The sequence below is a fragment of the Gorilla gorilla genome, chromosome 13 (genome assembly GCF_029281585.2).
Source record: "Gorilla gorilla gorilla isolate KB3781 chromosome 13, NHGRI_mGorGor1-v2.1_pri, whole genome shotgun sequence".
NCBI lineage: Eukaryota > Metazoa > Chordata > Mammalia > Primates > Hominidae > Gorilla > Gorilla gorilla.
In genome coordinates this window covers 27,263,727-27,290,920 of record NC_073237.2, presented here as the reverse complement: position 1 = coordinate 27,290,920, position 27,194 = coordinate 27,263,727, and the positions used below count along the sequence as shown (strand labels likewise).

General features: G+C 52.4%; 2 protein-coding genes across 11 annotated transcripts in view; both read right to left on the bottom strand.

Annotated features, from left to right (window-relative positions):
• Positions 1-96: 96 nt before the first annotated feature.
• Positions 97-9,195, bottom strand: TPM2 (tropomyosin 2). 9 transcript variants are annotated; one of them, XR_010130162.1, is made up of 10 exons: positions 7,800-9,195; positions 7,242-7,367; positions 3,738-3,871; positions 3,525-3,642; positions 3,360-3,430; positions 2,819-2,894; positions 2,575-2,637; positions 2,333-2,402; positions 613-993; positions 97-252 (listed from the first exon to the last, which is right to left on the bottom strand). XR_010130162.1 is itself a non-coding variant. In XM_055351595.2 (9 exons), exons 1-9 carry the CDS (start codon positions 7,911-7,913, stop codon positions 797-799), a joined length of 969 nt encoding a protein of 322 aa, XP_055207570.1. In that variant the 5' UTR covers positions 7,914-9,192; the 3' UTR covers positions 97-796. The 9 variants fall into 9 exon arrangements, 5 of the variants coding, with proteins under 5 accessions (XP_055207570.1, XP_055207573.1, XP_030870046.1 ...); XR_010130161.1 differs by lacking the exon at positions 2,819-2,894 and adding an exon at positions 3,155-3,230 and having other exon boundaries at positions 7,800-9,192; XR_010130164.1 differs by having other exon boundaries at positions 613-1,330; positions 7,800-9,190.
• A 6,224-nt stretch (positions 9,196-15,419) lies between these two features.
• The window catches only part of TLN1 (talin 1), a 33,935-nt gene continuing 22,160 nt past the window's right edge, over positions 15,420-27,194 (bottom strand). For both annotated transcript variants that reach the window (XM_031014184.3, XM_063696252.1), the window contains 24 exons: positions 25,804-25,947; positions 25,196-25,357; positions 24,813-24,953; positions 24,537-24,718; positions 24,233-24,365; positions 23,914-24,015; positions 23,660-23,830; positions 23,426-23,575; positions 23,214-23,315; positions 23,015-23,134; positions 22,134-22,280; positions 21,797-21,963; positions 21,456-21,639; positions 21,240-21,365; positions 21,025-21,141; positions 18,283-18,468; positions 18,066-18,173; positions 17,456-17,561; positions 17,132-17,256; positions 16,908-17,033; positions 16,717-16,779; positions 16,423-16,605; positions 16,144-16,272; positions 15,420-15,999 (listed from right to left, as the gene is read on the bottom strand). In XM_031014184.3, the coding sequence (XP_030870044.2) occupies positions 15,874-15,999; positions 16,144-16,272; positions 16,423-16,605; positions 16,717-16,779; positions 16,908-17,033; positions 17,132-17,256; positions 17,456-17,561; positions 18,066-18,173; positions 18,283-18,468; positions 21,025-21,141; positions 21,240-21,365; positions 21,456-21,639; positions 21,797-21,963; positions 22,134-22,280; positions 23,015-23,134; positions 23,214-23,315; positions 23,426-23,575; positions 23,660-23,830; positions 23,914-24,015; positions 24,233-24,365; positions 24,537-24,718; positions 24,813-24,953; positions 25,196-25,357; positions 25,804-25,947 (3,300 nt within the window). In that variant the 3' untranslated portion in view covers positions 15,420-15,873. The remainder of the gene's footprint in view (positions 16,000-16,143; positions 16,273-16,422; positions 16,606-16,716; positions 16,780-16,907; positions 17,034-17,131; positions 17,257-17,455; positions 17,562-18,065; positions 18,174-18,282; positions 18,469-21,024; positions 21,142-21,239; positions 21,366-21,455; positions 21,640-21,796; positions 21,964-22,133; positions 22,281-23,014; positions 23,135-23,213; positions 23,316-23,425; positions 23,576-23,659; positions 23,831-23,913; positions 24,016-24,232; positions 24,366-24,536; positions 24,719-24,812; positions 24,954-25,195; positions 25,358-25,803; positions 25,948-27,194) is intronic.

Here is a 27,194-nt window from a genome sequence, read left to right as displayed (position 1 = left end):
AAAAGGAAGTCCCAATGCAGAGCAAGGACCCAGGCCCTGCTCATTCAGGGGTCCCTCAAACTCCATTGCCAACACCAAAGAAAGGATTACAGGGCCTTGAGAGGCTAGTAACATCAGTTTTATTGGGTTGGGGCGGCAACCATAGCCTGGCTGGGGGTGGGGCTGGCCCTCACAGGTTGTTGAGTTCCAGCAGGGTCTGGTCCAAGGTCTGGTGAATCTCGACGTTCTCCTCCTTGGCACTGGCCAAGGTCTCTGTGAGGGGAAGCAGCAGGTGAGGGAGAAGGGAGACACAAGGGGGAGACGTGGGGAGGCAGGGCCAGGGGAAGGTGACATATAGACATGGAGTAGGTCAAGGAAGACACATGCATTCAGGGACCTCAGGGCCCCATGGCAGAGACAAACAGATGGACTGACTAGGATGAGGGGAACAGGACGGACGTGGATGCCTCACTCAAGGCCTTGGGGTCATAGAGGTGGGGTGGGGAGGCCTGAGTCATAAACTACTTTATCCTCTTCTTTAGAAGTTTTAAGAAAGTTGGAGACAGAAGGTAAGACAAAGACTGCGCCAGGAAAGGAAGGGCCAGACAGACAGACTTGAGGTAGAAAACAGACCTGCTGCTGCAGTGAAAGCCCCATGTTGCTGATATCCAACATTTTTCCAAGCTCCATTCCAGACCTTTTGCAACCTTCTTGCCCCTGTCCTGCACCTCACCACCCTACTTCCTTTCCAGTCACTCTGTTTGATCCTGGAACCCCAGCTAAGTGCTCTGAGGTCAGGGATTGGCACCAGAGGCGGTCATGGTTTGATGGGGCCACACGTGCCCACATGCAGCGGTGAGTCAGAGAGCGACAGCCAGGGAGTGCCTGTGCAGAGGGGCTTCAGCGTGGGCCATGGTGTTTTGTGGGTGGGCTCAGTGCAGGGGCTGGGGATGTCAGTAAGAGGCAGCGTGTCAGGAGTGAACCAGTGCTCCGTGGTGGTGATAGAGGTGCTCTCTGGAGGGCAGGAAAACAGCATAGAGACCAAGTTCAGAGTTTATTAAGCAGCAAAGGAGGGTGGAAGGGGATAGGTAAAGGATGAAGCCAGTGCCAGAGTGGGTGGTGGGCATGATGGGGGCTCTCCCTAGGCTGCTCCCAGCCTGGCTGTGCAATGTTGGCAATTTCTGCTCCTCCTGCCTGCTCCCCTCCCCATAGAGAGAATGGAAAGGAGAGGAGAGAAGAGAGCTGAGGTGGCCGCGCTGGCGTGGGGCTCAGAGGGAGGTGATGTCATTGAGTGCGTTGTCCAGTTCCTCGCTAATGGCCTTGTACTTCATCTTCTGGGCATAGACTTCATCTGGGGGGTCCAGGGAGGGGACCAGGTGGGAGTGTGGGAAAGGGAGTGGAGGGAAAGAGGAAAGGAAGGAGAGAGAGCAATGGAAAGAAAAACGGAATCAGAGGTACACAAAGACAGAGTGAGAGAGGGAGGCCAGGGAACAGGCTGGACAGCTGTCAGGAACTCCTTCTCCCCATCTCTACCCCATCTCTTTTCTGTCCTTCTCTGTACCCCAAATTGGCTCTACCCACAGGAGCTCCTGCCTCTCCAGGGAGCTGTGTGTACAACGCTCTCGACAAGCAGGAGTGCTTGCTTAGAGGGGAGAGGGAGGGTGCTGGAGCCAGAAAGGGCAAACCTCCTAAAGCTGGAGGTAAAATTGGAGCTTGCCTGAGAAGGCTGGAAGCGAGAGAAGTGGGAAAGTGAAAGGGTTATCACAGAATAAAAAGGAAAGGCAACTTTAGCCACATCATCATTAACAATAGAAATAGCCACAGACTCACAAATATCTGGATGTTTGCTTTTGTCAAATCTAGCTTAAAATAGTGTTTTCTATTAGTGCTGTCATGCAGACCTAGATGTTCAGTCCAACAGCTCTCTAGTTAATAAGCCAGTCTCTGCACTAGAACTCTACTGTGTTACACTCGGGGATGGAATTGTCTATATGGGTGCCACTCAGAGTGTGGCATGAGGACCAGCAGCATTGGCAGTACCAGAGAACTAGCTAGAAATGTAAATCCTCCAGCCCAAAGTCAGCAATCTCTTTGGGGCAGAGTCAAGGAATCTGTTTTTAAAACTCTCCCAGTGATTCTCATGCATGCTGAAGTTTGAGAAGCACTGGAGTTGTTGCGCCGTGGGCAGCTACAACTACTTGAATTGTAGACATGGCCCACAGAGTTGGGGAGTTGGTAGGGTCCTAGGTGGCCCAACCCTAGTTTATTGGTGGCAAATAAAATGGGATGAGAAGGTACAGGACAGACTGATAATCATGGCAGGTGTGGACCTACTTATAAAGGCTTCTTTTACCTTCTAGGTCATCGATGGTTTTCTCCAACTTTGCCACAGACCTCTCGGCAAACTCTGCTCGGGTCTCAGCCTGGGGGTAAAGGCAGGATGGGAGAAATGGCAAAGAATTAGGCCCTCCCACAGACCATTGCCTAAGTCAAGCTTCTTGTCCATCCCAACCCTCAAGTGTCCTGCCACAGGCCATCTCTGGCAAGGATTAGGGTGGCTTGAGGGGAGACTGGGAACTGGAAGAGGACTCTCACCTCCTTCAGCTTCTCCTCCAACAGTTTGATCTCCTCTTCGTATTTATCTTCTTTGGTGGAATACTTTTGGGGACACACACACGCCATCAGTACAGCGCTACCACAGATCCTTCATTTCTCCATTGTACCCCATAGGCTCCTGGTCATCTTGCCTCCGTTGAACACCCAGCCCCTCCCTGCCTTGGGCCCCTCACCTCCCTCCCCTGTGGGACCCCATCCTCACTGCCCCTCTGCTCCCCTCTACCTTGTCCGCCTGGGCCTCCAGGGATTTCAAGTTGTTGGTAACAATTTTCAGCTCCTCCTCTAGGTCCCCACATTTACTGCAGGGGGTGTGTGGCGGGGGGGGGGGGCAGGGTGTGAGGGCACAGCGAAGCCAGACAGTGGAGATGGCACAGCGGGGGATGGGTGGAGGAGAGAAGAGAAGAGCAAAGTTGTGAGAGTGACAGCAGGCAGGGCTCAGAAGCCCCAGGCCCTTCCTGATCCCCAGCAGCTGAGAAAGAGCAGCCTGCGGTGCTGAGACGGAGGGAAGGTGAGCTGAGAGAAGGCGCCATTGCCCAGAAAGGTTCAGAGGGGTCACTACCTCCTCCTCTGAGGCCATCAGGGACTTGAGGGCCTGGTCCATGGTTCGAAGTTCCTCCTCCAGCTGTCTGGCTCGGCTGGGGGCAGCGGGCAGGGGTCAGAGAACAGGGCCTGTCCCTACAGCCCCAAGCCTAGGATGCTACTTTCCCACTGTGTGGAAGGCCCCAGGGCCAATGGGCTCACTTGTCACCCCCGGGTATCTTTACCTCTCGGCCACCTCAGCCCTCTCCTCCGAGCGCTCCAGCTCTCCTTCCAGGATCACCAGCTTCCTGGCCACCTGGGGGGAGTGAGAAAGAGAGGGTAGATCAGTGGAGAAGGACTGGGCATGTTGCAGGCTGGGCAGCGAGCAGGCAGAGGGGCAAGGCTGTCACCTCTTCATATTTGCGGTCTGAATCCTCAGCGATGTGCTTGGCCTCCTTCAGCTGCATCTCCTGCAGTTCCATCTTCTCCTCATCCTTCATGGCCCGGTTTTCGATGACCTTCATTCCTCTGAAAGGCAGGGAGAGGGTGAGCGTAGGGTCAGGACCAGCAGAGACAGGCTCCCTTCTCCCTCCCAGACCATCCTCCCCGAGGCCCCTGACCACCTCTCGCTCTCATCAGCCGCCTTCTCGGCCTCCTCCAGCTTCTGCAGGGCTGTAGCCAGGCGCTCCTGGGCCCGGTCCAGCTCCTCCTCAACCAGCTGAATGCGGCGGTTCAGGGAGGCCACATCTGCCTCAGCCTGTGGGTCAGAGGTCAGGGGTCAAAAAGGCCTTGTTAGCCTTGGATAAGGATCAGAGAGGCTCCAGAGGATGGCAAGATTCTTCTCAGAAAGAACTGAGGCTTCCTGGTTTCTAGACATTCTATGTGATTTTTCCCCAACCAATCATCTTCTGCCCAGACTGTGCTCCAGTAAAAAATGTGCATTCAGGCCGGGCATGGTGGCTCACGCCTGTAATCCCCGCACTCTGGGAGGCTGAGGCGGATGGATCACCTGAGGTCAGGAGTTTGAGGGCAGCCTGGCCAACATGGTGAAACTCTGTCTCTATTAAAAATAAAAAATTAGGCAGGCATGGTGGCGCATGCCTGTAATCCCAGCTACTTGGGAGGCTGAGGCACAAGAATCACTTGAACCCAGGAGGCGGAGGTTGCAGTGAGCTGAGGTCATGCCACTGCACTCCAGCCTGGGTAAAAAGAACGAAACTCCATCTCAAAAAAACAAAAAAATACATGCATTCCTTGCTTGACTAGCTCCGCTCCCCTGCTGCAGGGCCTCTCCTGCACTGTGCACAGTTAGTCTCCCAAAGGTCACCTGCACACAAGTCCTCCTGTTCCCTGTGAGAGCACTTCAAGTGCTGGGGCCAGGTCTGATGCAGCTCTGATTCCTACACAGCAAAGCCTGGCCCAGGTAAGGGGATGGGGGAAGAATCAGGCCAACCAGACGTCACTGCTGCTAAGAATAGCCCATCACAGAATCAAGCTCAGTGATACTGGGCATGGTGGTGCATGCCTGTCATCCCAGCTACTCTGAAGGCTAAGGCGGGAGTTCAGCTTGACCCTAGGAGCCCTGCCTGGGAAACATAGCAAGATCCCATCTCAAAATAAATAAATAAAAAAAAGTATCAAGTTCAGTGATGTCATCTGTCATCAGCTGTAAGACAGACTCCCAGCAAGAAGCCCAAGAGGCAGGCCTATAAGGAATACCCATGGCTGTAGCAAGGGGCTCCCTGCCAAGGCCAGCAGAGAGCTGGGGGCAATGCAGGGGCAGTGTGAGGGATGTCTACTCAGCCCCTGGGCTTGCAGTAAGAGGCAAAACCATGGAGGTTTTGGAAAAAATCCAAAAAACTGGTCAAACACTGAGAAAAAGGGCAGAGCAAGGCGAGCGCCAGTAAAGGAAAATGAGAGGAGCAGGGCAGCCTGGTGTTAAGAGCATTGGCTCTGAGTCAGATTGTCTTTGAGCCACGGCTCAGCCACTCAACACTTGTGTAACTGTGGGCAACTTATTTAGCCTCTCTAAGCCTCAGTTTCCTCCTTCACAAGTTGGAGTTAACAATAACAGTTCCTCCTTCTTAAGGCTGTTCTGAGATAATCCACTGCTTTTAATACTCAGTTAATCAACAGGACCTTCGGTGAGACTCATAAAACTAAACAGGTTCTCTTACTCCATGCTAGATCCACTGAATTGGGATGTGTAGGGCGGGGGCTTGGGAATCTTCTCTTTTTTTTTTTAAAGCCCCCGAGTGATTCTGATGATAAGCCAAGTTTGGGAAATTGTAAAATAACATGCAGAAAGCACTGAGTACATTGCCTGCACAGGGTCCACATTCCATAAATATTAGGTTATCCCCTTTCTCTGTCAAAAACAAGGACACAGAGACCCTGAGATTTCAGAGTGGAAAGGAGAGAGGACCTGTGTAGGGAAAGGAGGTGGGGGGAGGGGCTGGGGGCAGCGCTTGGACAGAGCATAGGAAGCAGGTCCTTGGTCGGACTGTAGGGCAGGAGAAACAGCACCATATATAGAGAGTAGATGGTAGCTTGTCTTCCAGGTGCCTTCAGCACCTGGAGCTTGGCCACCTAGAGTGACAAGAGCCCATCATGGGCACAGGGCCGGATGACTCAGTGTGGAAGCATTCTGGGGACAGCACTGGGGGTTGGGAAGAATCACTGTGGGGGACATTGGAGGACTACCCTAGAGAGAGGTGAGACTGTAAAAGAAAAAACTCTGCATGATGGTGGGGTGACAAAAGACTCTGGAAAGTTTGGGAAGTCCTGGGGTCCTCATCATGGGACTGATATGTGCCATTTCCTGCCTCTCAAGCTCTTCCCAGTTACGGGGGCGGCTCTCTAACCACAGGACAGGCACTGCTGTCCCCATTAGAAAAATGGGAAGCAAGAGAGAGGGAGAAACTGAGGCACCATGTAAGTTGAGTGCTGTGTTCAAGGTCACCAGAAAGCTTGGGCAGTCTTTCCTATCTGCTCCTGGTGCTGCGGCTCTGCCTCCCCAGCTCTGTCCCTGTCCCCCCTGCCCCTCCAGCCCCCACCAGCAACTTGGGTTTCCAATCTTGCCTCCAGCTGCACTGGGCCTTGGTTATTTATAGAGTGTCAGATGCCCAGGGTCGTCTGTGCTAGCAGCTGCAGGTCAGCTCCCTCCCAAGTGCCAGGACTGGTGGAGAACCAAAACTGGAGGCTGGAGGTCACAGAAGCCCAACCCCTGGGGGGCTGGGAACATGAGCAGTCGACACAAACAGCTATGTCATCTCTGATATTCAGACCATGCTTTATGCTAATCTAACCATAGGTTCATCTTAAAACAATCCTGGGTGGAAGGAAGATGGGGAAACTGAGGCAGAGAATGGGGAAACTACCACCACACCAAAGCCATATGGCCATTCTCCTACCTTAAGCTGGGGGTTGGGAATGGCAGGAAGTGAAGTCTGGTTGGGGTTGTGGGGTGGGCAGAGAAATCTCAGGGTAAATGACCTGCCAAGGTAGCTGCTTTGGCATTTGTGGCCCTGTCCCTCTGCCCTGTGGCCTGGCATGGTCTCCAGGCTGACAGCTTAATGAGGGTAAATGAGGAGCCATTAGAACCTGAGCTGGGGCCCCAGGGCACAGCACGGCTGCTGAAGCCAGAGGTCAAGGCCAGGGAATTTCTAATGGCCCCTTAGGGTTGTAACTCAAGTGGGGCCTCATCTCTGGATCCCTCTCCCTCCTCCTGCAGGCTAGCACCTCACATCCACATCCCCCCATCCCCAAACGGCTGCAGTCTCCTCTCCAATTTCAGCTGGAGGATTAATTGAGGTAGATGGTAAATTCTTATACCTTCCACCCCCACAATGACTCACTGCTTGATCACTGTACATTCTAAAAGCTGGAACCAAACAGAATTACAGGGCTAAGTCCTCTGGGGGAAGTGGTAGGTGGTTTTGATTTATCCACTGTCTTGGATTACTTGTGTAAGTTTACCCTAGCCCTGGTTACTGAGATGAAACCATTTCTCTCCTGGTGCTGGGGACATAAGGGGAGAAGGTGCCCCAATCCCCTTATTCCCATACCTGGGGGGGCCCCTTCCCAGAGCCCTAACTCCTCCCATTGTCTCCCAAGTCCACACTCACATCAGTGGCCTTCTTCTCGGCCTGCTCCAGTTTCTCCTGGGCCTCCTTCACGGATTCAGAATACTTTTCCACCTCATCCTCTGTCCCCTTCAGCTTCTTCTGGAGGGCCTGCTGCTCCTCCTCCAGCTGGGACAGAGGGGACTTGGTCAGCCAGGCTGGGAGGGGGCCCAGGCCCAGAATGGAGACGCGGTGTGTGTAGGGGAGCTACTAAGATTTGGAGGCTACTGGGATGGAAGCGGAATAACATAAGAGGGATAGTACAGTCAAGGGTGCTGGTGGGACCCGTTGGGGGTACAGAGAAAACTTCAGGCCCCAAGGAGCAGGACCAACCGCGCTCTGCAAGGGCAGAATGGAAACCAGGGGCCTGGGGCTTCCCCAGGCTATTGTAGGGGAGATAAGCGGCTCTGGCGAAGGCCCTGAGGGTACTGCGAAGGCCCAGCCCCCACCCTGGGTGGGATAGAGCCTTGGCGGGCAGGCCCGGGGCTGGGGGACCCATGGCAGCGGCCCACCCTTGCCCTCGGCGCGGGGAGAGCAGGCTGCACTGGGCCCGGCCCTAACCTGCTTGCAGCGGTCCTCAGCTTGCTTCTTGTCGGCTTCGGCCTGCTCGGCGCGGTCGATGGCGTTCTCCTTGTCCAGCTTCAGCATCTGCATCTTCTTCTTGATGGCGTCCATGGCTGCGGTGGGGGGTGGGCCGGCCGGCAGGCGGTGAGGACCGGACGGACTGCGCTGGCTGAGCGGACTGGGTGCAGCGGTAGCAGGCGAGGAGGACCGAGGGGGACTGGGACGTCCCGGCCACGCGGGCGCCTAAAAGGCGGGGAGGGACCGGGCGGGGCCGGCAACCAGGACCCTCCCCCACCTCGGCCCAAACCTTGTAGGGGCAGAAGCACGGCCCGGCCGGGGGGTGCGGCCGCCCCCTTCGCCCACCCACTGGGGACCGCCTCCCTTGGGGTCCCGCCCCCATTCCCCTCTTCCCTGCCAGCCGTCGGAGGAAAATGTGGCCGACGGTCGGCTGCAAAAACCCCGGCGCTGCGAAGGGGAGGGGACCCTTGGGCTGGGGGCTCCGTGCTTCCTCTGAGTGACAGCCGGACCCAGTGGCAGCTGCGGCTGGGGCCCCTGGGGCTATTTCGGGGCGTGAGCTCACGGCAGCTGCCCGGGCGCAGGGACCGGCGTGCCCCCCCTCAGCTGCAGCAGCCGCTACCCTTAATTTAGAAGTTTCCTGCAAATCCCCCCGGATTAAATGTCTCTTGGGAGGAGGAGCTCCTCGGCAGTTTGCGTGCCTCAGTTTACCCTGAGTCCCTCTAGGTTTGCGTTATCGACGTGGTGGTAGTAGCGGAGTCTCATCGGGAGCTTGGGGAAACTGAAGCAGGAAGCGAGCCCAGAGCCCTGGTCGCGGTGGGAAGTGTGGCCGGGCTTGCTGCCCCCAGGACCGGCCTGACCTCTCATCCCCTCGCCTCCCCTCCCAGCCCCTGCCCCTGGAGCCAGGCCCTTCCTGCGAGCACCCGGCGGCTCAGGACCCAGCTCCCCGCCCCGCCCCCCACGTGCCCCGCATATTTTCCACGCGGCTGCGGCCGGGCTGGTCACCGCGCGTTCCCCGCCCCCGCTCCCACCCGGACGCGTCCCGAGCCCCTCCGCTCCCCGCCCCCGGCTCCGCCTGGCCCCACTCCCCTCCGCGCGCCTTCCCTCTTCTCCCCCGCTCCCCGCGGACGCTCCTCTCTTTCCCAGTGGGCCAACTTCATGCTGAAATTTCTTTTCTGCCCTTTTTTGGGATGTTTCCCCATTGGGAGGCGGAGCCGGGCTGCGGCGGGGAAGGCGGAGGGCGAGGGGAAGAGTCACTGAGCTGCGGGGCATAGGGGGTCCGGGGCGAGGTGCCTTCTCCGACCCAGGCCGCCAAACCAGCGCCGGAGCCGGGTCGTGGGGTCTGGGAGTCGGAGGCGCGGGGCGCGAGGGTGTTTGTTTTCGTTTTTCCCTGGGGTGGGGTGGGGGGAAAGGAAGTGGAGAGCCGCCGGGAGGAGGGGGAAGGGGAGGAGAGAACAAGCGGAGGAAGCCGGGAGGGAGCTGCTAGCCTCGCCCCCACCCTCCAGTCATAGAGGGGCGGGAGGCCTGGATTTTGCAGTGGGCTGGGGACCGTGGGAACCCGAGGCCGCTGGCCGGGGCGGTGGGGAGGTGGCGTGGAAATGCATTCAGATCTGTTTAGCTGCCTGCTAGCCACACGGAGAGCAACCCTGGCCTGACTTCGCAGTGTTCCTCTAACTCGGTGGAAGACGCCTCATCCACCAGTAGCCTATGCTAGACCACTGGGTTTCCCCTGCCCTTCCCGTCTCACATCCACCTAATCCTGGAGAGGCTGCCTCCTACCAAGGAGGTTCCTCCTCGGGTCTGTCTGGGCTGGCCTCTGGCCGCGCCTTATGTTTTCTTCAGTCTGTTTTGTAGTCTTACTTCTGGTTCCTCAACTCATTCATTCATTTGACTGTCCCATGACATTGTTGTCAAATATCTTTTTAAAAGTTAATGCGAATATTATCTAAAATTCTCCAAAACCCCTCCCTAATCCCTGTCCCCCCACCTTTTTTGAGACGGGAGCTTGCTAGATTGCCCAGGCTGGTCTTGAACTTATGGGCTCAAGTGATCCTCCCGACTCAGCCTCCTGAGTAGCTGGGATTACAGGCGTGCGGGCACCCTGCCTGTTTTGAGGAGAAAAAAAAAATCCACATTTCTTAATATGGTATAGAAGGCCCGTTGTTTTGGCTCTTGCCTGCCTCTCTGGCCTCATCTCCTTCCATGCCCAACCTCACCCCCAGTATTCATACTCGTACCTCATGCTGCATTCGTAATGAGCTACGTGCAGGAGCTGGAAATAGCCATACTTTTCTTAAAGCTTCCACAGTTTATGCATTCTGTTCTCTCTCCCTAAAATGCCCATCCCCTTGGCTGATTCCTGGTGGCCTTTAAGACTCAGATCAAGTGTCAGCTTTTCTGGGAAGCCTTCCCTGGCCACTTCTCTTCCCACCGCCTCACCTAATAGGTGCGTGTTCTTGGTGCGGGCTCTCACCCTCATCCTAGTCCCATGGTATAACTGTTCTTATACCGGTTTGGCGCCTCCGCCGGTCTGTGAGTCCTCAACAGAAACGATTGTTCTAAATTCTGAATCCCCAAGGCCTATCACAGCACCAGGCATAGAGTTGGCACTTCATGAACATTTGCCAGATGAGTTTTTTATGTACCAGGTTCCGGGTACTTTTCAAATATACTAATACGGTGTGGGTCTTTTGGTCTTAGAACCCATTACACTCTTAAAAAGTATTGAAGACCCCCAAACAGCTTTTTTGTTGAAGTGGGTTATATCTACCAATAGTTGCCATATTAAAATGAAACTTGAGAAAAAATTTAAATATGTATCAATTCGTTAAAAATAACAAAAATAAACTCATTACACATTAACCATGTTAACATAATGTTCTAAATGAAAGATAACTATATTCCCATTCCCCGAATTAATGAGAGTATGGAAATTATTTTACATTTTTACAAATCTCTTTACTCTGTGGCTTCCAAGGGGACAGCTGTATTCTCAATATCTCCTCCCATATTTGATCTGTTGCTATATGTTGGTTACTGAGACATATGAAGAAAATCGTGTCTCACAACAGATATGCAGTTGGAAAGATTTATTTATTATTTTATTTATTTATTTTGAAACAGTCTCGCTCTGTTGCCCAGGCTGGAGTGCGGTGGTGCGATCTTGGCTCACTGCAACCTCCGCCTCCCAGGTTCAAGCAATTCTCCTGTCTCAGCCTCCTGAGTAGCTGGGACTACAGGCATGCACCACCATGCCTGACTAATTTTTGTATTTTTAGTAGAGACAGGGTTTCACCATGTTGGCCAGGCTGGTCTCGAACTCCTGACCTCAAGTGATCCACCTGCCTTGGCCTCCCAAAGTGCTGGGCTTACAGGCGTGAACCACCACACCTGGCCTATTTATTATTATTATTATTTGTTTATTTTTTTGAGACAGAGTCTCGCGCTGTCACCCAGGCTGGAGTGCAGTGGGGCAATCTCAGCTCACTGCAACCTCCGCCTCCCAGGTTCAAGTGATTCTCCTGCCTCAGCCTCCCAAGTAGCTGGGACTACAGGCATAAGCCATCACACCCAGCTAACTGTTGTATTTTTTGTTTGTTTGTTTTGTTTTTTTGAGACGGAGTCTCACTCTGTCGCCCAGGCTGGAGTGCAGTGGCACAATCTCGGCTCACTGCAACCTCCGCCTCCCAGGTTCACGCCATTCTCCTGCCTCAGCCTCCCAAGTAGCTGGAACTATAGGCGCCCGCCACCACGCCCAGATAACTTTTTATATTTTTAGTAGAGACGGGGTTTCACTGTGTTAGCTAGGCTGGTCTTGAACTCCTGAACTCAGATAATCTGCCTGCCTTGGCCTCCCAAAGTGCTGGGATTACAGGTGTGAGCCACCATGCCGGGCCTGGCATATTTATGATTTTTTTGAGACAAGGTCTGGCTCTGTCACCCAGGCTGTAGTGCAGAGACACAATCACGGCTTGGCTCACTGCAGCCTTGACCTTCTGGGCTCAAGTGCTCTCTCCACCTCAGTCTCCTCCAGTAGCTGGGACTACACATGTGCACCGTCATACCCGGCCCTTTTTTTTTTTTTTAAATAGAGATGGTGTGCCACTATGTTGCCTAGGTTGGTCTCAAACTCCTAGGCTCAAGCTACCCTCCCGCCTCAGCCTCCCAAAGTGCTGGAATTACAGGCCTGAGCCACTGTGCCTGGCCGATAATTGGCAGTTTCTTAAGGGGCAGTTGCAATGTAGAATGTGAAACCATATCAGTGACCTTTTTGTACTGTTAAACTAAAATCCATTGTTTTGGCCAAGTGTGGTGGCTCACGCCTGTAATCCCAGCACTTTGGGAGGCCAAGGTGGGTGGATCACCTGAGGTCAGGAGTTCGAGACCAGCCTGGCCAACATGGTGAAACCCCCCCCGTCTCTACTAAAACTACAAAAACTAGTCAGGTGTGGTGGTAGCACACGCCTGTAAACCCAGCCACTCGGGAGGCTGAGGCAGGGGAATCACTTGAACCTGCGAGGCGAAGGTTGCAGTTAGCCGAGATTGCACCACTGCACTCCAGCTTGGGTGACAGAGCAACACTCTGTCTCAAAAAAAAAAAAAAAAAAAAAATCCGTTTTTCTGAACTGCACCTGATTGGATCTTTTACCCGTGCATAATTTTGTAACACCGTGCATTGGTCATATGGAAAATAGTTGATTCACTGAGCTATGCAAATCTTCCAAATATTAATGTTTCATTATACATTATTTTAAAAATCACAATAGGTTTCAGGCCAGGCGCGGTGGCTCATACCTGTAATCCCAGCACTTTGGGAGGCCGAGGTGGGTGGATTGCCTGAGCTCAGGAGTTCGAGACCAGCCTGGGCAACATGGCAAAACCCTGTCTCTACTAAAAATACAAAAAGTTAGCTGGGTGTGGTGGCGCGCGCCTGTAGTCCCAGCTACTCAGGAGGCTGAGGCAGGAGAATTGCTTGAAACCGGGAGGTGGAAGTTGCAGTGAGCTGAGATTGCACCACTGCATTCCGGCCTGGGAAACAGAGCGAGACTCTGTCTCAAAAATAAATAAACAAGTAAATAAATAAATAAAATTTAAAAAAATCACAATAGGTTTCAACAGTAAAGTCTTTGTTTTTCTTCATAGTATTATATTGGAGAACAGTAAAGTCTTTAAGTTTTAAATTTTGGGAAGCTGTGAAGCTCATGTAGCAAATACAAGTGTTCCAAAATTCGATTTTTCACTTGAAAGCTTGAATTATATAATTGGCAACAAACACTGTCAGATTTTTCCCTGAAGTGACAGACTCACTTTGTTCCTTTTTAGAAAAGTTCTGCCAGCTACCTAAATCTGATAACCACAGTTTGTCGGTCATTCTTTTGAGTAAACGTGGCATTCCATAAAAGAGCAGCTAGTTCAGCTCACGACTCAAAGAATGGCCTAAGTTATTTCCTCCAGAAAACCATCATACTTTGGTATGCAAAATGTCTTATGCATACTTCCCACTTTATCAGACAGAATGTTGAAAAGCCTTTTCCTTAAGGATTAAGGTTTAATTAAATTAATACATTTAGGCTGGGCGTGGTGGCTCACGCCTGTAATCCCAGCACTTTGGGAGCCTGAGGCAGGCAGATCACGAGGTCAGGAGTTCAAGACCAGTCTGGCCAACATGGTGAAACCCTGTCTCTACTAAAAATACAAAAATTAGCTAGGCATGATGGCATGTGCCTGTAATCCCAGCTTCTCGGGAGGCTGAGGCAGGAGAATTGCTTGAACCGGGACACAGGAGGTGGAGGTTGCAGTGAGCCGAGATCACGCCACTACACTCCAGCCTGGGCTACAGACCGAGACTCTGTCTCAAAAAAAAAAAAAAAAATTTTTTTTTTACTTCATCAAGGACATTTTTTTTGAGTCTTGCTCTGTTGCCCAGGCTGGAGTGCAGTGGCGTGATCTCGGCTCACTGCAACCTCCGCATCACAGGTTCAAGCAATTCTGGTGCCTCAGCCTCCCAAGTAGCTGGGAATTACAGGTGTGCACCACCATCCCCAGCTAAGGAAAATAATGTCTTGGTATTTTTATGAAAATAATTTTGACCTATGGGGTCTGAGGACCACATTTGAAGAGCTGCTGGTCTAATAGGTTTTAAAGCCTCTCCCCAGATGGCTCCCAAGGTATCACTAGTGAGAAGTACGTGATTGGTCCCAGTTCCTGAGGACATGACAAGGAAATGGTAACAGGAGTAAGCAGCTGTCCTGGGCTCATAGCTGGAGTTCAAAGTCTGGACTGCCACTTGTCGGGGAGGTTATAGAAGGGATTTGATCTCCAAGGTCCTCAACTGATACTATGACATTGAATCTGGGATTAGGGAGCCCCCACAGTATGTACTGGAGTTGCCAGTCCTCTGCGTCAGAGAAGTGATAATACATCTCAATTTTCCAGTGCTTAGCACAAGCATGGCTTAGTAAATATTGAATGAATGAATCACAGGTGATAGGAGTGATGGTAGGAGGTTGGCACCATCCCTAATGGGCTGTCCTAGAGTTCCATCTACTTTATTTCTTAGAGAAGGGCTCTCACTCCGTCACCCAGGCTGGCGCACAGTGGCACCATCATAGCTCACTGCAGCCTTGAACTCCTGGTCTCAAGCAGTCCTCCTGCCTCAGCCTTTTAAGTAGCTGGGATTAGAGGCTCGAACCACCGTTACCAGCTACATTCCATCTACTTCAAGCTTTCCCTAATGTGGGAGGAGTAGAAGGTGTTAGTAGCAGATGGGTGGCGTTTGTGTTCTACTTGAGGAAATAACGTACTGGGCGGTAGGGTTGACTAAAGAATCATGCATGAAAATAGTTGCCAACCTAAGACGACTGTCAGAGAGTCCATGCATTATGGACAGAGTGGCTGGATGGGGACGTGGAAGCACACAGCATCCACCTCCCTGACTGCCTCTTTCCACTGACCCACCAGATAAGCAGGGTGGCTGGAACAGGGCTGCTAGCACCTTCCTGGCCACTAGGGGAGCTCTGCCCCCTCTACCGATAAATTCTCACACCTGGGTCAAGCTCTTCACTTTTAGTGCTACCCTAGGCAGGAGTGTCCCAACCCAATCAAGAGCGGTGCCTACCCGAGGCAGCCTCAAGTTGGGATTTTTTTGCTTGCTAATGGCTTCAATCAATTTTGTGGCCATAGTTCTCTTAGGCTCAGACACTTACAGGCATATTATTTTTAGCAAAGCTTCTTTTGAAAATTTGAATTTGGTCAAGGACTGGATTTGTTGACATACCCTGAGTAGCTATGAAGAACAGAATGTCCTGGTAGCCACAAGGAACTGTGGTTGCTGCTGTCCCAGCAGCAGCAGAACGACACTTTGTGAGGCTTAGGTGCTAGCCAGGGAGGTGAGGACAACAGGAGTATGACTTCTCAGGCACAGCTTCCCCAGTGGATAACTTTAGGGGTCCGGGTGCAAGGAGGAAGGGACCTCAGGTGCAGACTGCCAGTCTTCCCCTCTCCCATTTCAAGCTGGATCAAGCTGGGTGACAGAATTCAACCCCACTCTCTCCCCTACTGCCCTGGGAGAAAACTTGTGTCTCCCTTGAAGCCAGGCAGAGGTTGTAGGTAGAATCATTTTTATTGGAGCATGACCTGTTTGGGGCTTATAACTCTGCAGCCCCCATGGGTAGCTGGGGGTGGGGGAAGATAGTATCAAAAAACGATGAAGAGAGCTGATGAGGCTGTGGGGACTGGCTGGAAGCTGCTGGCAGGGTGGAGTGGGCTGGGGCCCCGGCAGATTCAGATCGAGGTACAGCAGCGTTAATAATACTCTTGGAGCGTTAATACTCTGGGGAGGGGCAGGCACTTGGGGGGCCCTAGGGCATGAAGGCACTTGGGGTTGGGGAGGGGACAGGGGATGTACTGCGGGACTGGGCGGGGCCAGGCCCTGGGGTTTGGCAGGCACTTTGGGGAGTGCTGGGGTTGGGCAGGTTGGGCCCTGACAGCCCAGAAGGCTTTGGTAGTGGCACGCACAGTCTCTGGGCCGGGTCTGCGTTAAATAGAAGCGGATTCTTTAGTGCTCATCTCGAAGCTCTGAAGGCAGAAACTTGTACTGCTGCTGCCGGATCTGGGCCAGTTTCTTCCGCGCCTCTTCCAGCTCTCGTTCCTTCCGAAGCATTTCTTCCTGTGCTGCGATGATCTGAGGGTGGAGATCGGGGACTTAGTTCAGTGAGAATGCACAGCAGGGGCATAGGGTAGTTGGGACCAGCGCAGGCAACTGGCTCCTGACAGCATCCTGACTGCCCTCCTGACAGCATCCCTCAGCGTCTGGGGTGAAGCTCACCTGGGCAATGCCGCCAACCATCTTCTCTTTCACCACCACTGTCTCATTCTCCTGCTCTTCGAAGGCTGCAGCCTTCTGTGCTGCTTTCACCAGATTATCTGAGGCTCGCTTCACTGCATTGCCAGCAGCCTGGGCAGAGAGAAAGTGGCCTAGGTTGAGAACTCAGGTATGGTCCCAGTTGAGACAGTACCTCAATTCTCTCATAGCAACATACATCTCGGGAGTGACAGTTTGAAGCAGTATAGCCCAAGGGACAATGGGATGGGTCAGGGTTCTCACCTGAAGTCGTTTCATTGCCTCTGAGTCCTGGTCAGCCTTGACCTTGCAGGCCACAAGGAGCTGGGCTGTGGAGGCAGCTACCTGCTTGGCTGATGAGATGAGCTTCTCCTGGCTGGCATGGCCTTGTACAGCTGCATTGGCTGCCTCACACAGATTGTTGGTGGCCGCAGCCACCATCCGGGCCTAAAGCAGGGAGAGTTTGCTTAAAAATATGCCCCTTGCCCTGGTCCATCCCCACTCCAGCCTTCTCAAGTCTCTCAAACTGAGAGAGACCTAGTGGTATTGCACACTTACAGCAGAAATGAGGCCCTGGGACCACTGCCCATCGTCCAGTGCATTGGCTGGAATGGCACCCACCTGTAGGAAGGAGAAGAGCCTACTTAGACCTGCATTTTCCTCACTTCAAAGACTCGCTGGCTATGGATGTGGATGTGGACATCAAAGTGCCAACCTGTCCCCATTCTTCTGGGTATTTAAGCACTCACCTTCCCTTGGGCCACTAGTTCTCTCTGGGCAGCCGACGCAGCCTTTACCAGTGCACTGGTGGCTGCTGCAATGGACTTGGCAGCTTCTAGTATCTGCTCCTCAAAGTTCAAGGACTCATCTGCCTCCTGCAATAAGCAAAGGTTGCAGAAAGAGATGTAAAGTCAGAGATGAAGGTGGGGACACTGCCATGGTGAGGGTGGAAGAGGAAGGGAGCAGGACTGACCTTGGGTTTGGCCCGGGGCTTCAGCTGCTCTAGCTTTTTGGCTGCAGCCTCAATGGCGGCTGCAGCTCCCAGGAGCTCATTCTCAGCAATGACTGTGGGGTCCTCTGGGTCTACCCATTCTGTTCCTGGTGGGATGAAGGAAGAGGAAAGAGGCTAAGGCAGAGTGGGGAGGTCAAAAGCACCAGGGAGCATGGTTAGTATCATCAGGCCCTGGCATCTGTGGGGACTATGGTCAGAGGCTAGCACAGAGCTGTCCAGCGAGGAAGCAGAGATCACACCATGATAAGGGTTTTCCATCCGTCCCTGTCCCTGGTCACCCCTCACCCTTCATGGCTTCAGCAGCCTGGATGAGCTCAGTGACGGAACCAGCCACACGCTTTGAATGTCCTGTCAACTGCTGCTTCAGTTCCGGGCTTGGCTTCTGCAGGGTCTGGGCAAGAAGCGGGCAGGGGACAAAGAGCATCACATCTTAGGGTCTACCCTGATCTATGAAATAGGGCAGACCATGGCCCCCTCACCCCTACCCCTAGAGCACTCCACACCACAGCCCTCAAACTCCACGCTGCCCATCCAAGCACACATCATGCATCACACCTCACACGTGATAGAGACAGTGGGGCTGTGTCATTCACCGGCTGACAAGGAGCAAGGAGAATGATGAGATGAAAGAGGAGACGACGAAAGTAGAGAAGGGGGTGGGAAGGGAGGAGAAAAGAAAAAGAGGAAGAGGAAGAGGTGACTGGGAGAACCAAAGATGATAAGAAGGATGGGGCCTGGGAGAAAGCGAGACTTGGAAAGGAGAACAGATTTGGGAAGTAGAGGGTGGGGTAGGGAGGAGATCTGAGCAAAACAGACAGCAGGGTGCGAGGCCTGCAGGAAGAGGGCTGTGTATTCAGGGAGGCCAGTATGAGGAAAAAGCAACGCCCTCCCTTACCAGCAGTACATGGTCCAGCAGTTCCAGGTAGCCATTGGCACACTCCCGGCCATAGTGCAGGGCTCGAAGCCGCACATCAGGGGCCACTTCTGGGTGGTAAGCTGCTTCCTGTCCCCAGAGTAATATGTTAGCTTTAGGCCCCGCAGATCCCTACAGTTTCTCTCCCACTATGTTCTGGCCCAAAGCTGCCTCACGGAAATGCCTCAAGGATTTCTACCTTGCAAGCCCGAAGCATATCTGCAATAGCACGGCGGCTCAGATTGGCTGTGGCAATGACATCTTCCTGGCGACAGGAATTGCCAGCAGCAACGGCCTTGGCTGTTGCCATGGTGATACCCTTGGTCATTCGGATGAAGTCTTCTGGGGTAGAGGTCTTGGCAGGTGGCTCTGGGGAACAGAAAACCTGTGGGGGCAGAAGAAGAAGAAAGATTTTACAGTGGCTGAGACTATGAGACAGCGTAGAACTCTGTGTGCATGTGATTTGGTGCAGACATTCACACATCACAGTGAATGTAACAAGGCAGTTGGTTATTGTTTCTGACTGAAGCAACTGGGGAGTTTGTTTGTTTGTTTGAAATCACAAAAGTAATTATAAAAGTGGCTTTTGGCTGGGTTTTCATTCCCAAAATAGAGAGAAGCCTTGAAGGGGTGAGAGGCAGAGCTAGGCCATAAAAGATATACAGATGATAGGAGGGCATTTTAGGTAAATGGTAGGACATGAACAACCAAGATGTCACGTCGGAAAGTATCAAGGAATGTTCTGGAATATAGGAATGGTGAAGAAAAGGTTATTGGGGACTTGAATATCACACCGAGGAACTTGGAATTTTACATAATATGTGAAAGTCATAAAATATTTTGATGTATGGGTTCAATCTGCAAACATTTATTAAAGATCAGCTAGGTGGCAGATTCTATGCAAGGGGCTAGGGATGCTCCCTGTTCTCATGGAGCTTACATTCTGGTTTTGGACACAGGTAATAAATAAATAAACAAGCAGTAAAACTGAGGACTGTGATTTGGATTATGAGAGAATAGAGACAGTGCTGTGATGAGAACTACTTCAGATAGGTGGTCAGGGAAGGGCTCTCTGAGGAGGTGACACTGAGGCTGAAGCCTGATGAACTGGAAGGAGCACAGTGTTCGAAAAGCTGGAGAGAACTGAGTGGAAGAGCCTGCAGCAGATAAGAGCTTGGCATGTTCTCAGAACTGATGGTGCAGGGGGATGGGGCACAGAAAGGAAGAGAGTAGGATGAGACTGGAGAAGCAAGCAGAGCCATCACTAATGGGTTTTAAGTAGTGAAGTGACATAATCTAATATATATATATTTCTTGCTCTGTCACCCAGGCTGGCGTGCACTGGAGTAATCATAGTTCACTGCAGCCTTGAACCCCTGGGCTCAAGGGATCCTCCTGCCTTCAGACTCATGAGTAACTGGGACAGGCATGGGCCACCTTGCCTAGCTAATCTTTAAATTTTTTGTAGAGACAGGATCTTGCTATGTTGTCCAGACTAGTCTTGAACTCACTCAAGTCATCCTCCCATCTCAGTCTTCCAAAGCGCTGGGATTTTACAGGCATCAGCCACCATGTCCAGACTCTAATTTATATTTTAAAAACATAATTTTAGCTACTGTGTACAAAGGAGGCTTGGAGGGGGCAAGTGTTGAAGCATGGTGACTGGATAGAGACTACTGCATAAATCCAGTTAAGGACTGATGATGGTTCGGACAGTGTGGTAGTGGTAGGAGATAAAAAGAAAAAATGAGCTGTATTTGGAAGGGGCACTAACAAAACTTAGATGTGGGGAATGAGAAAGAGAGAAAGAAATCTAATATATTGAAGCTAGGTTTCTGGCTTTAGGAACTGAGTTACTAAGAGGTGCCATTTACTGAGATGGGGGAAGACCAGGAAAGGACCGGGTATGGGAGGCAGGAAGTCAAGAGTTCCAACTTGGACATCTTCAAGTAAAGGTGAAAACAGAACCTTAGAAAGATGCATTTAGAAATTAGAAAGATGAGTAGGGAGGGATGAGAGTGGCAGGGACCAGAAGCAGGGAGACCAGGGAGAAAACTGGTGCCACAGCCAAAGTGTGGGAGAGTATGGAAGTGTGAACCAGAGTGCGGACAGGGGACCAGGGAGGAGGAATGAAAGGACGTGGCAACAGCCTCTGGCCTCCCAAAGTGCTGGCGTGAGCCACCATGCCCAGCAGAAGAAAGAATTTCAAAGAGAGGCTTGTTAACACAGTCAGATGCTTTCGAAATATTCAAAGAGGATGAAGGCCAAGAAGTGGCCACTGAATGTAGCAACTAAGAAGAGGCCACTAGTGACTGGAGAAAGTGGGAGGGTGGTGAAAAAATACAGTTGTCACATGCTAAGGAATAAACAAGTGGGTAGGGGACAGACATGAATGTAGCTCACTGGCACAGTGGCTCATGAGTGTAATCCCAGCACTTTGGGAGGCCAAGGCGGGTGGATCACTTGAGGCCAGGAGTTCGAGACCAGCCTGGTCAACATGGTGAAACCCCATCTCTACTAAAAATACAAAAACTAGCCAGCATGGTATGCACCTGTATTCCCAGTGACTCAGGAGGCTGAGGCATGAGAACCACTTGAACCTGGGAGGTGGAGGTTGTAGTGAGCTGAGATCACGCCACTGCACTCCAGAAGGAGGGTGTGGGAGACCTGGGGTAGGGGAAGTCACATGGTGACTGAGGAAGATGCCATGTGAAATGGAAAGGTTACCCACACCTGGGAGAACTGACAAGAGGAGAGGGCTGAGAAGGCTGGAGGAGGATGGCTACAGAGCAAGACCCTTCTCAAAAAAAAAAGTCTGGCGATAGATGAGAGAGAAGACTGTGTGTGACTCCAGCTGTGAGTATATGTGTGGCACAGGTTCACAGGCTTTCAGGATCCCTCTCTCTGACCCTAGTCCCTGATGCCCCAGACTCTCACTCACCGCCAGCTCCTGCCGTATGTGTTCTGTGGTTGCCTCCAGGGCCCGAGTGCCTTTGGTGGCCTCATCTTCCACGGCTTTTACTGTCTTAAGCAATGATGTCACATTGGTCACCATCACCTGGAGGTATCAGAGGAGTGAAGAGGAATGATTTTAAGGAACAGGAGGAAGTATGTTAATCCAGTGCCCCTCCTGATGTTGCTCTCATTCTCTCCAACCTTGGCAGAGTTCTTTAGCTGCCACACAGCAGGGTCATCTCCAACTTTGCCAGCTGCAGCCTTCGTTGCACTGATGAGGTCTCCCAGGGCTTTGGCTACATCTTTCACTGCGTTGATTAGTACCACCTGTGTGGGAAAGCGTTGGCTCTGGTCTATGGGAGGAAGAAGCGGGACAGGAAGTGATTCCAGCCGGAATTAGGGGCATCAGGTCACTACCTGGGTCTCAGGGTCCTCAGCTCCCAGGCTGGCTGCACCCAGCTTGACCACATCAGCGAGGCGGGTGATGGTCACCACGGAGGACTGGGCAGCCTGCGCCAACTTCTCCTGGCTCCCAGCTGCGTTTTGCACCAGGACCTTGGTGTCCTCCACCAGCACCTTCGCAGTCTTCAGGATGCCCTCCCTGAGGGAGGGCCCAGCTTAGTCAGATCTCCCCTACCCACTCCAGCCTGTCCAACGTGCCTGGTCCAGGTCTTCCCCATTCCAGCGAATGCTATCCTGCCTCTTCCAGCCCCGTGCCCCGACCTGTCTGCCTCCCTTAGGCCCAGTTCCTGTCTTACCGGTGGTCAGCGAAAGTTTCAGTACCCTCGCGATTGAGCGTGCCAGCAGTGGCGAACATGATGGTGGTGTCAAGGTCAGCAATGATACCAGACACAGCGCTGGCTGCTGTGATGCAGGCCTGGGTGCCACGATTCCCAGCCTGGAGCGCAGCCAGGACGTGGGAGACCTGGTTAGGGAAAGTCACATGGTGACTGTGGAAGGTGCCATGTGAAATGGAAAGGTTGCCCATGCCTGGGAGAAGTGACAACAGGAGAGGGCTGAGAGGGCTGGAGGAGGATGGCAAAGGCTACAGAGTTTGGAGGCAGTCCCACCATCTGCAGGGATGAGCACCGTCACCTTCTCAGAGACTCTCCGGGCACACTCTATGAGCTCCTTCTTGGTGTAGGCATCACTGGGGCTGCACTGCAGGGCGCCTGCCTTGGTGACCAGAGCGGCACAGCCATGGCCCAGCTCCTGTACCCGGTGTTTGATATGGGAACCTATCTGTGAGCCAAGGGAAAGACAGATGGATTTTACAAGGGGCACTCAGGGTACCTCCACTGTGCTTGGAAAAGTCACTAAGGACATAGAAAAAACATGCATTGTAGACTAAAGAAGCAGAGAGAGAAGGTTCCCAGCACAAGGACGTTTCCGGTTGCATATCCTTTAGGCAGAAGGTCACCTCCTACACACGGAAAATAGTAGCACGCAGGCACTAAGTGGTGAGGATTGTGTTAAGCACAGTGGGGAGGAGGGGAGGAGCACTTTATGCTTGAGTGTGGGAATCAGAGGGCCGTGGATTACCATGTGGCCTGTATGGGGTTATGCAGGGTTTTAAGGATGGGGATTACATGTGTCCTGCTAAGATCCAATTACTTGCTTTCTTGGAAAGCTAGAGGCTTAGGTAAGGAAGAGCTTCATGAGTTTGCAACAAGAAAGAACAAGAACATGGACTGGCAGCACAACAGAGAAGCAGCTGTAGGCCCAGATGAGGGTCGGCAGAAGCCAGAGAGGCAGGCCTGGGAAGGCTCCAGATTCTGAGCTGTTTCCTTTGTACCTGTGACTGAAGGCTTTGATCCTCTGTCCCTACCCAGAGCCTCACTAGTCTTCAGCAGAGTGGCCCTGAGGCTGTTCCCCTTTCTATGAAAGACCAGAGAGGGTGGGGGTGGGACAGCCCTAGACGCTGACACATCAGGAACAAGGGGCAGGGGGCAGGGCAGAGTTGCCTCCACGTTTACCTCTTCATTTTCAGCAGCCACCGCTGCAGGCTTGGCCTCCGAGGCCAGACGGCCATAGTCACTGGTCAGCTGGTTAGCAAGAGGGCCCAGCTCCTCCGGGCTGGTGTTTGACTTGGTAACCTGGTGATAATGGAACGAGTGAAGTTATATCCAAAGTCAGCTCTCCGAGGGCAGTCCTCTGGAGCTCGCCCAAACTCACCATCTCCTGAACGGTCACTGCAATGGCCTTGGCTGTCCGCACCATAGTTGTTTGGTAATCCACGAAGGAACCTTCTGGTTCACCCATTGGTCCTTCATCTAGCTGAGGGGGGAGGATAGGGAAAGGGAAAGACTATTAGGGTCTCTGCCACTGTGCTTGGAGGCTCTGGCCCAGGGTAGCCTCAGTGTCCAAAGGCACCCCAAGACTCTAACCTGGTTGATGGCCTGGGTGATGGAGTCCACCATGCCACCCACGACCCCAGCAGCACTGGCTGCCTCGTTGAGGGTTGTTGTCAGGTCCTCTACGGCCTCTGTCATCATCTGCACAGCCTCCTCCAGGGCTTCCTGGGTGTGAGCTGCTTGCTGTGGGGAGAGGAGAGGAGCTCTGTTGTTCCTGTTTCTCCAGCCTCTTGCTAGTAACAGCTCCTCCCTCCCAACCCTCAATACCTTTGGGTTACCACCAGCCTCCTTGGCAGTGTATAGCAACTGCAGGGCAGACTCTGCCAATGTTTTAGTCTGGTCCAGGAGTGCCATCTGCTGCGGGTGGCTCAGGGTCTTGGAGGCAGCACCCACTGCAGCCAGGGTGAGCGGCTCAAAGTACTGGGCCATCTGGGACACCTGAGGCAAGGGGTTGGACTAGGGGTCAGGTCCCCTCTCTCTCACCCTACTCCCTGGGACTTCCCATGAGTCTCCATAGGTACCTTGTGTCCCAGCTGGGAGGCTTCAGCCCGGGCAGCATTGGCCAGCGGCTCAATGAGATGGGAGATCTCTTGTACTGCAGTGAGCATCTGAGTGTGCAAGGCCTGGGGAGGAAGTGGACATTAGCCCTGATGGTGACCTGCAATAGGACCCTCTGGCTACACAGAACTGCTCTTCTGTCCATACCAAATACCCTAACCCTCCTTGGCACATCCCAGCCCTTTGATGTCCCTAAGAAGCCACTCCTTGATCCCCCAGCTTCTTTGAGTCTGATATTTCTCTTCCTAGACACATCTTTCCATATAACCCTCTCCCTCTCACCTCTTGAGAGATTCCCTCACGGGGAGCAAGCTGCTGGCTGACTGCAGCGAGGGAAGCCTGGTCTAGGTCCCGTAGACAACTGTTCAGAGCTGCAATGGCCGTTTCACACTCCAGCTGCCCTGGAGCCTTGTCCCTGCAGACACATCATGGGCTCCAACACCAAGAACATCCCCTAGTGCAAGGCCAGCCTATCCTTCCCCTGTATCCTCCCAACACCATCCCATCTCATTGCACTCAAGTGCCCATCCTCCATTCTGCCACAATGTATGCCCCCCAGCCACACTGGTTCTCCATCCCTCAGTACCTCATGCTTGTAATTAGCTTCTTGATGGAGTCTGAGACAGTACGGGAGTGGCCGGCCAGCACCGACCAGCTCGGGGGGTCCCGGGGATTGACTGCAAGGGCCCGGGCTGTCTGGATGAGTCCCCCGGCACTCTCTAACATTGTCTTGGCAGAGATCACAATGGGCTCCATGGCAGCCCGACCCTGGGGAGAGGGGAGGCAGGAAGGTAAGTCTCAGGAGTCCCTGGAAGATGAGGTGATAAGCTGGCCCATCAGTTCCCCCTTCACATCGCCTCACCTCAGGGCTGATCTGGGCAGGAATGCTGGAGAACTCAGGGTTGGACGCAAACGCACTCAGATTGTCCACAGCCTCCAGCAGAGGGGCTGTTGCTGCTCGGCACTGGGCACGGTTCTCCTCTGTGAAGGCCCCATCTAGCGCCTAGAAGTGACAGAGAGGCTCTCAGGACTTGGGATGCAGTCATAGGGGGTATAGGAAGTGAAGTCCAGGTCTCCTTCCTGAGACTTACAGGATTTGGGGAGAGGCTAGGTGGTCAGTCTGAATAGAAAGAGCTTGGGCTCAGGCAGAGGGGATTTGGTAGAAGGCTTCAGAGAATAACTGGGGGACTCGGGAGAGAAGATAGGACAGGTCAGGGAGAGGCTGGGAATTCAAGCAATGGGAACCTTGATGGTCTTGACAAGATTAGCTGTGCTGTTGGCCACCTCCTTGGCTGACTGTACAAACTGGCGCTTGGCAGTAGGATTGGTGGTACGGGCAGAAGCCAGGCGACAGCTGTTACACAGCGCAGAGGTGTGTTTAGCCACAATGGTGGCTGCGGAGAGCACCTGAGGAGACACATGGAAGAGCCACGATGAGGGCAGGAAGGAGGTGTACATACCCAAGGAGGAGCCATTTTAGGGTCAGGGGATGGAGAGCAATACCCTGAGGAGTCAAAACAGGAATAACAGAGTCACCTGAAAAGTCAAGATCTAGGAGACAGAGACACCCAAAGATGAACTGGGCATGGGAGAGGAAAGACATACTAATGGAGAAACCATAAGAGGGCATGTAGGAGAGTAAGCTCGAACATCTACAGAGAAGTTGTGAATTTAGCAGTAACTGAAAAATGATGAGACCCATGGCAGAAAGACAGTTACCCAAAAAGAAGCTGTGTGTGCAAGGTCAGAGATGGGTCCCTGCCCTCTTTCCCACATGCCTCACCTCCCTCTACTCCACGGGGTCGGTCTGCCCTTTCCCAGACTCGCCTGTGGTCCCTGTTCCCTTGAGTTACCTGGGCCTGGGTACAGCCAGGCTCTCCCAAACTCTGGCAGGCCATCTGAATTGCCTGGTTTGCACGGGCAAACTGTGTGGGCTCCACTAGCCCTTGCTGTCCAGCTTGGCTATTGGGGTCAGAGACACCAACCAGATATGCAGCCTGGGAAGAGAAAAGGGGGTGGGGGTGAGGAATAAAGATTGCAGGTGGGAAATGAATAGTGATAGTAGGGACAAAAGAGAGCAGAGGTAAGTTCAGAGAACAGGGCTTATTTTCCAGAGTTCTCCATGAGTGGAGATACATTAGCAAACTATGGTTACACTATAAAGAAGAAAAAAAATACTCTCCTGTTTTCATTAAGTATATTCAAGCATTTCAGAAGATTAAAAAAGTTAATAAAAAGGAAAACTACATAGCAAGGGTTTTTATCAAATCTCTATTTAGATGTTTGTGTATGTTGGGTCTTAGAGTGAAAAGTATGGCTTACTGTAAGTAGCAGTAAAAAGTTTGAGAGCCATATATAAATACACACTTTTGTGCACACAAGCAAAGCCTCTTTTAAAGACAGTTCAAAACTGATAAAGGTTATTAGGCTAATTCACATTTACAGCACCTCCATGCGTCAGATATTTGGAAAGGAAGGGAGGGGTTAAAAAGCCATTTTTATGATGGAAAGAACATCCTAATGTTTGATTCATACTTCAATCAATACACAGTAGCTTTGCTTTTTCCTCTATGCATTTTCAGAAGTTGGGGAGAAAAAAAACAAACAAACAACAAAGAGGTTTAGTGAAACCCTGTCTCTACTAAAAATATAAAAATCAGGCGGGTGTGGTGGCAGGCGCCTGTAGTCCCAGCTACTCGGGAGGCTGAGGTAGGAGAATCACTTGAACCCGGGAGGCGGAGGTTGCAGTGAGCCGAGATTATGCCTCTGCACTCCAGCCTGGCGACAGAGCGAGACTCCGTCTCAAAAAACAAACAAACAAAAAAACAAAAAAACAAAATCAAACAAGCCACCTAGAGCAAGGCGCCCATTCTGACAGGGCACAGGGAGGTGGTGGAGATGGAGGGCTAGGATGGTAGGCTTTCAGGGAAAATAGTCTGAAGTGAACTCTCATGCCAGTTTGTGTTAAGGATTCATATACTAAAGCAAAATACTTTACAGCTAATAGGTAGTTTTATACTTGATAATGTGGGAAAAGGCAAAGTTAAGTGATAACTCAAGTAACTGGAAATTTTGTCACTAGTACTATTTTAAGAAAGTAGTGATTACAGGCCAGGCGCGGTGGCTCACGCCTGTAATTCCAGCACTCTGGGAGGCCGAGGCAGGTGGATCACGAGTCAGGATATCAAGAGCATCCTGGCTAACATGGTGAAACCCTGTCTTTACTAAAAAAAAAAAAAAAAAT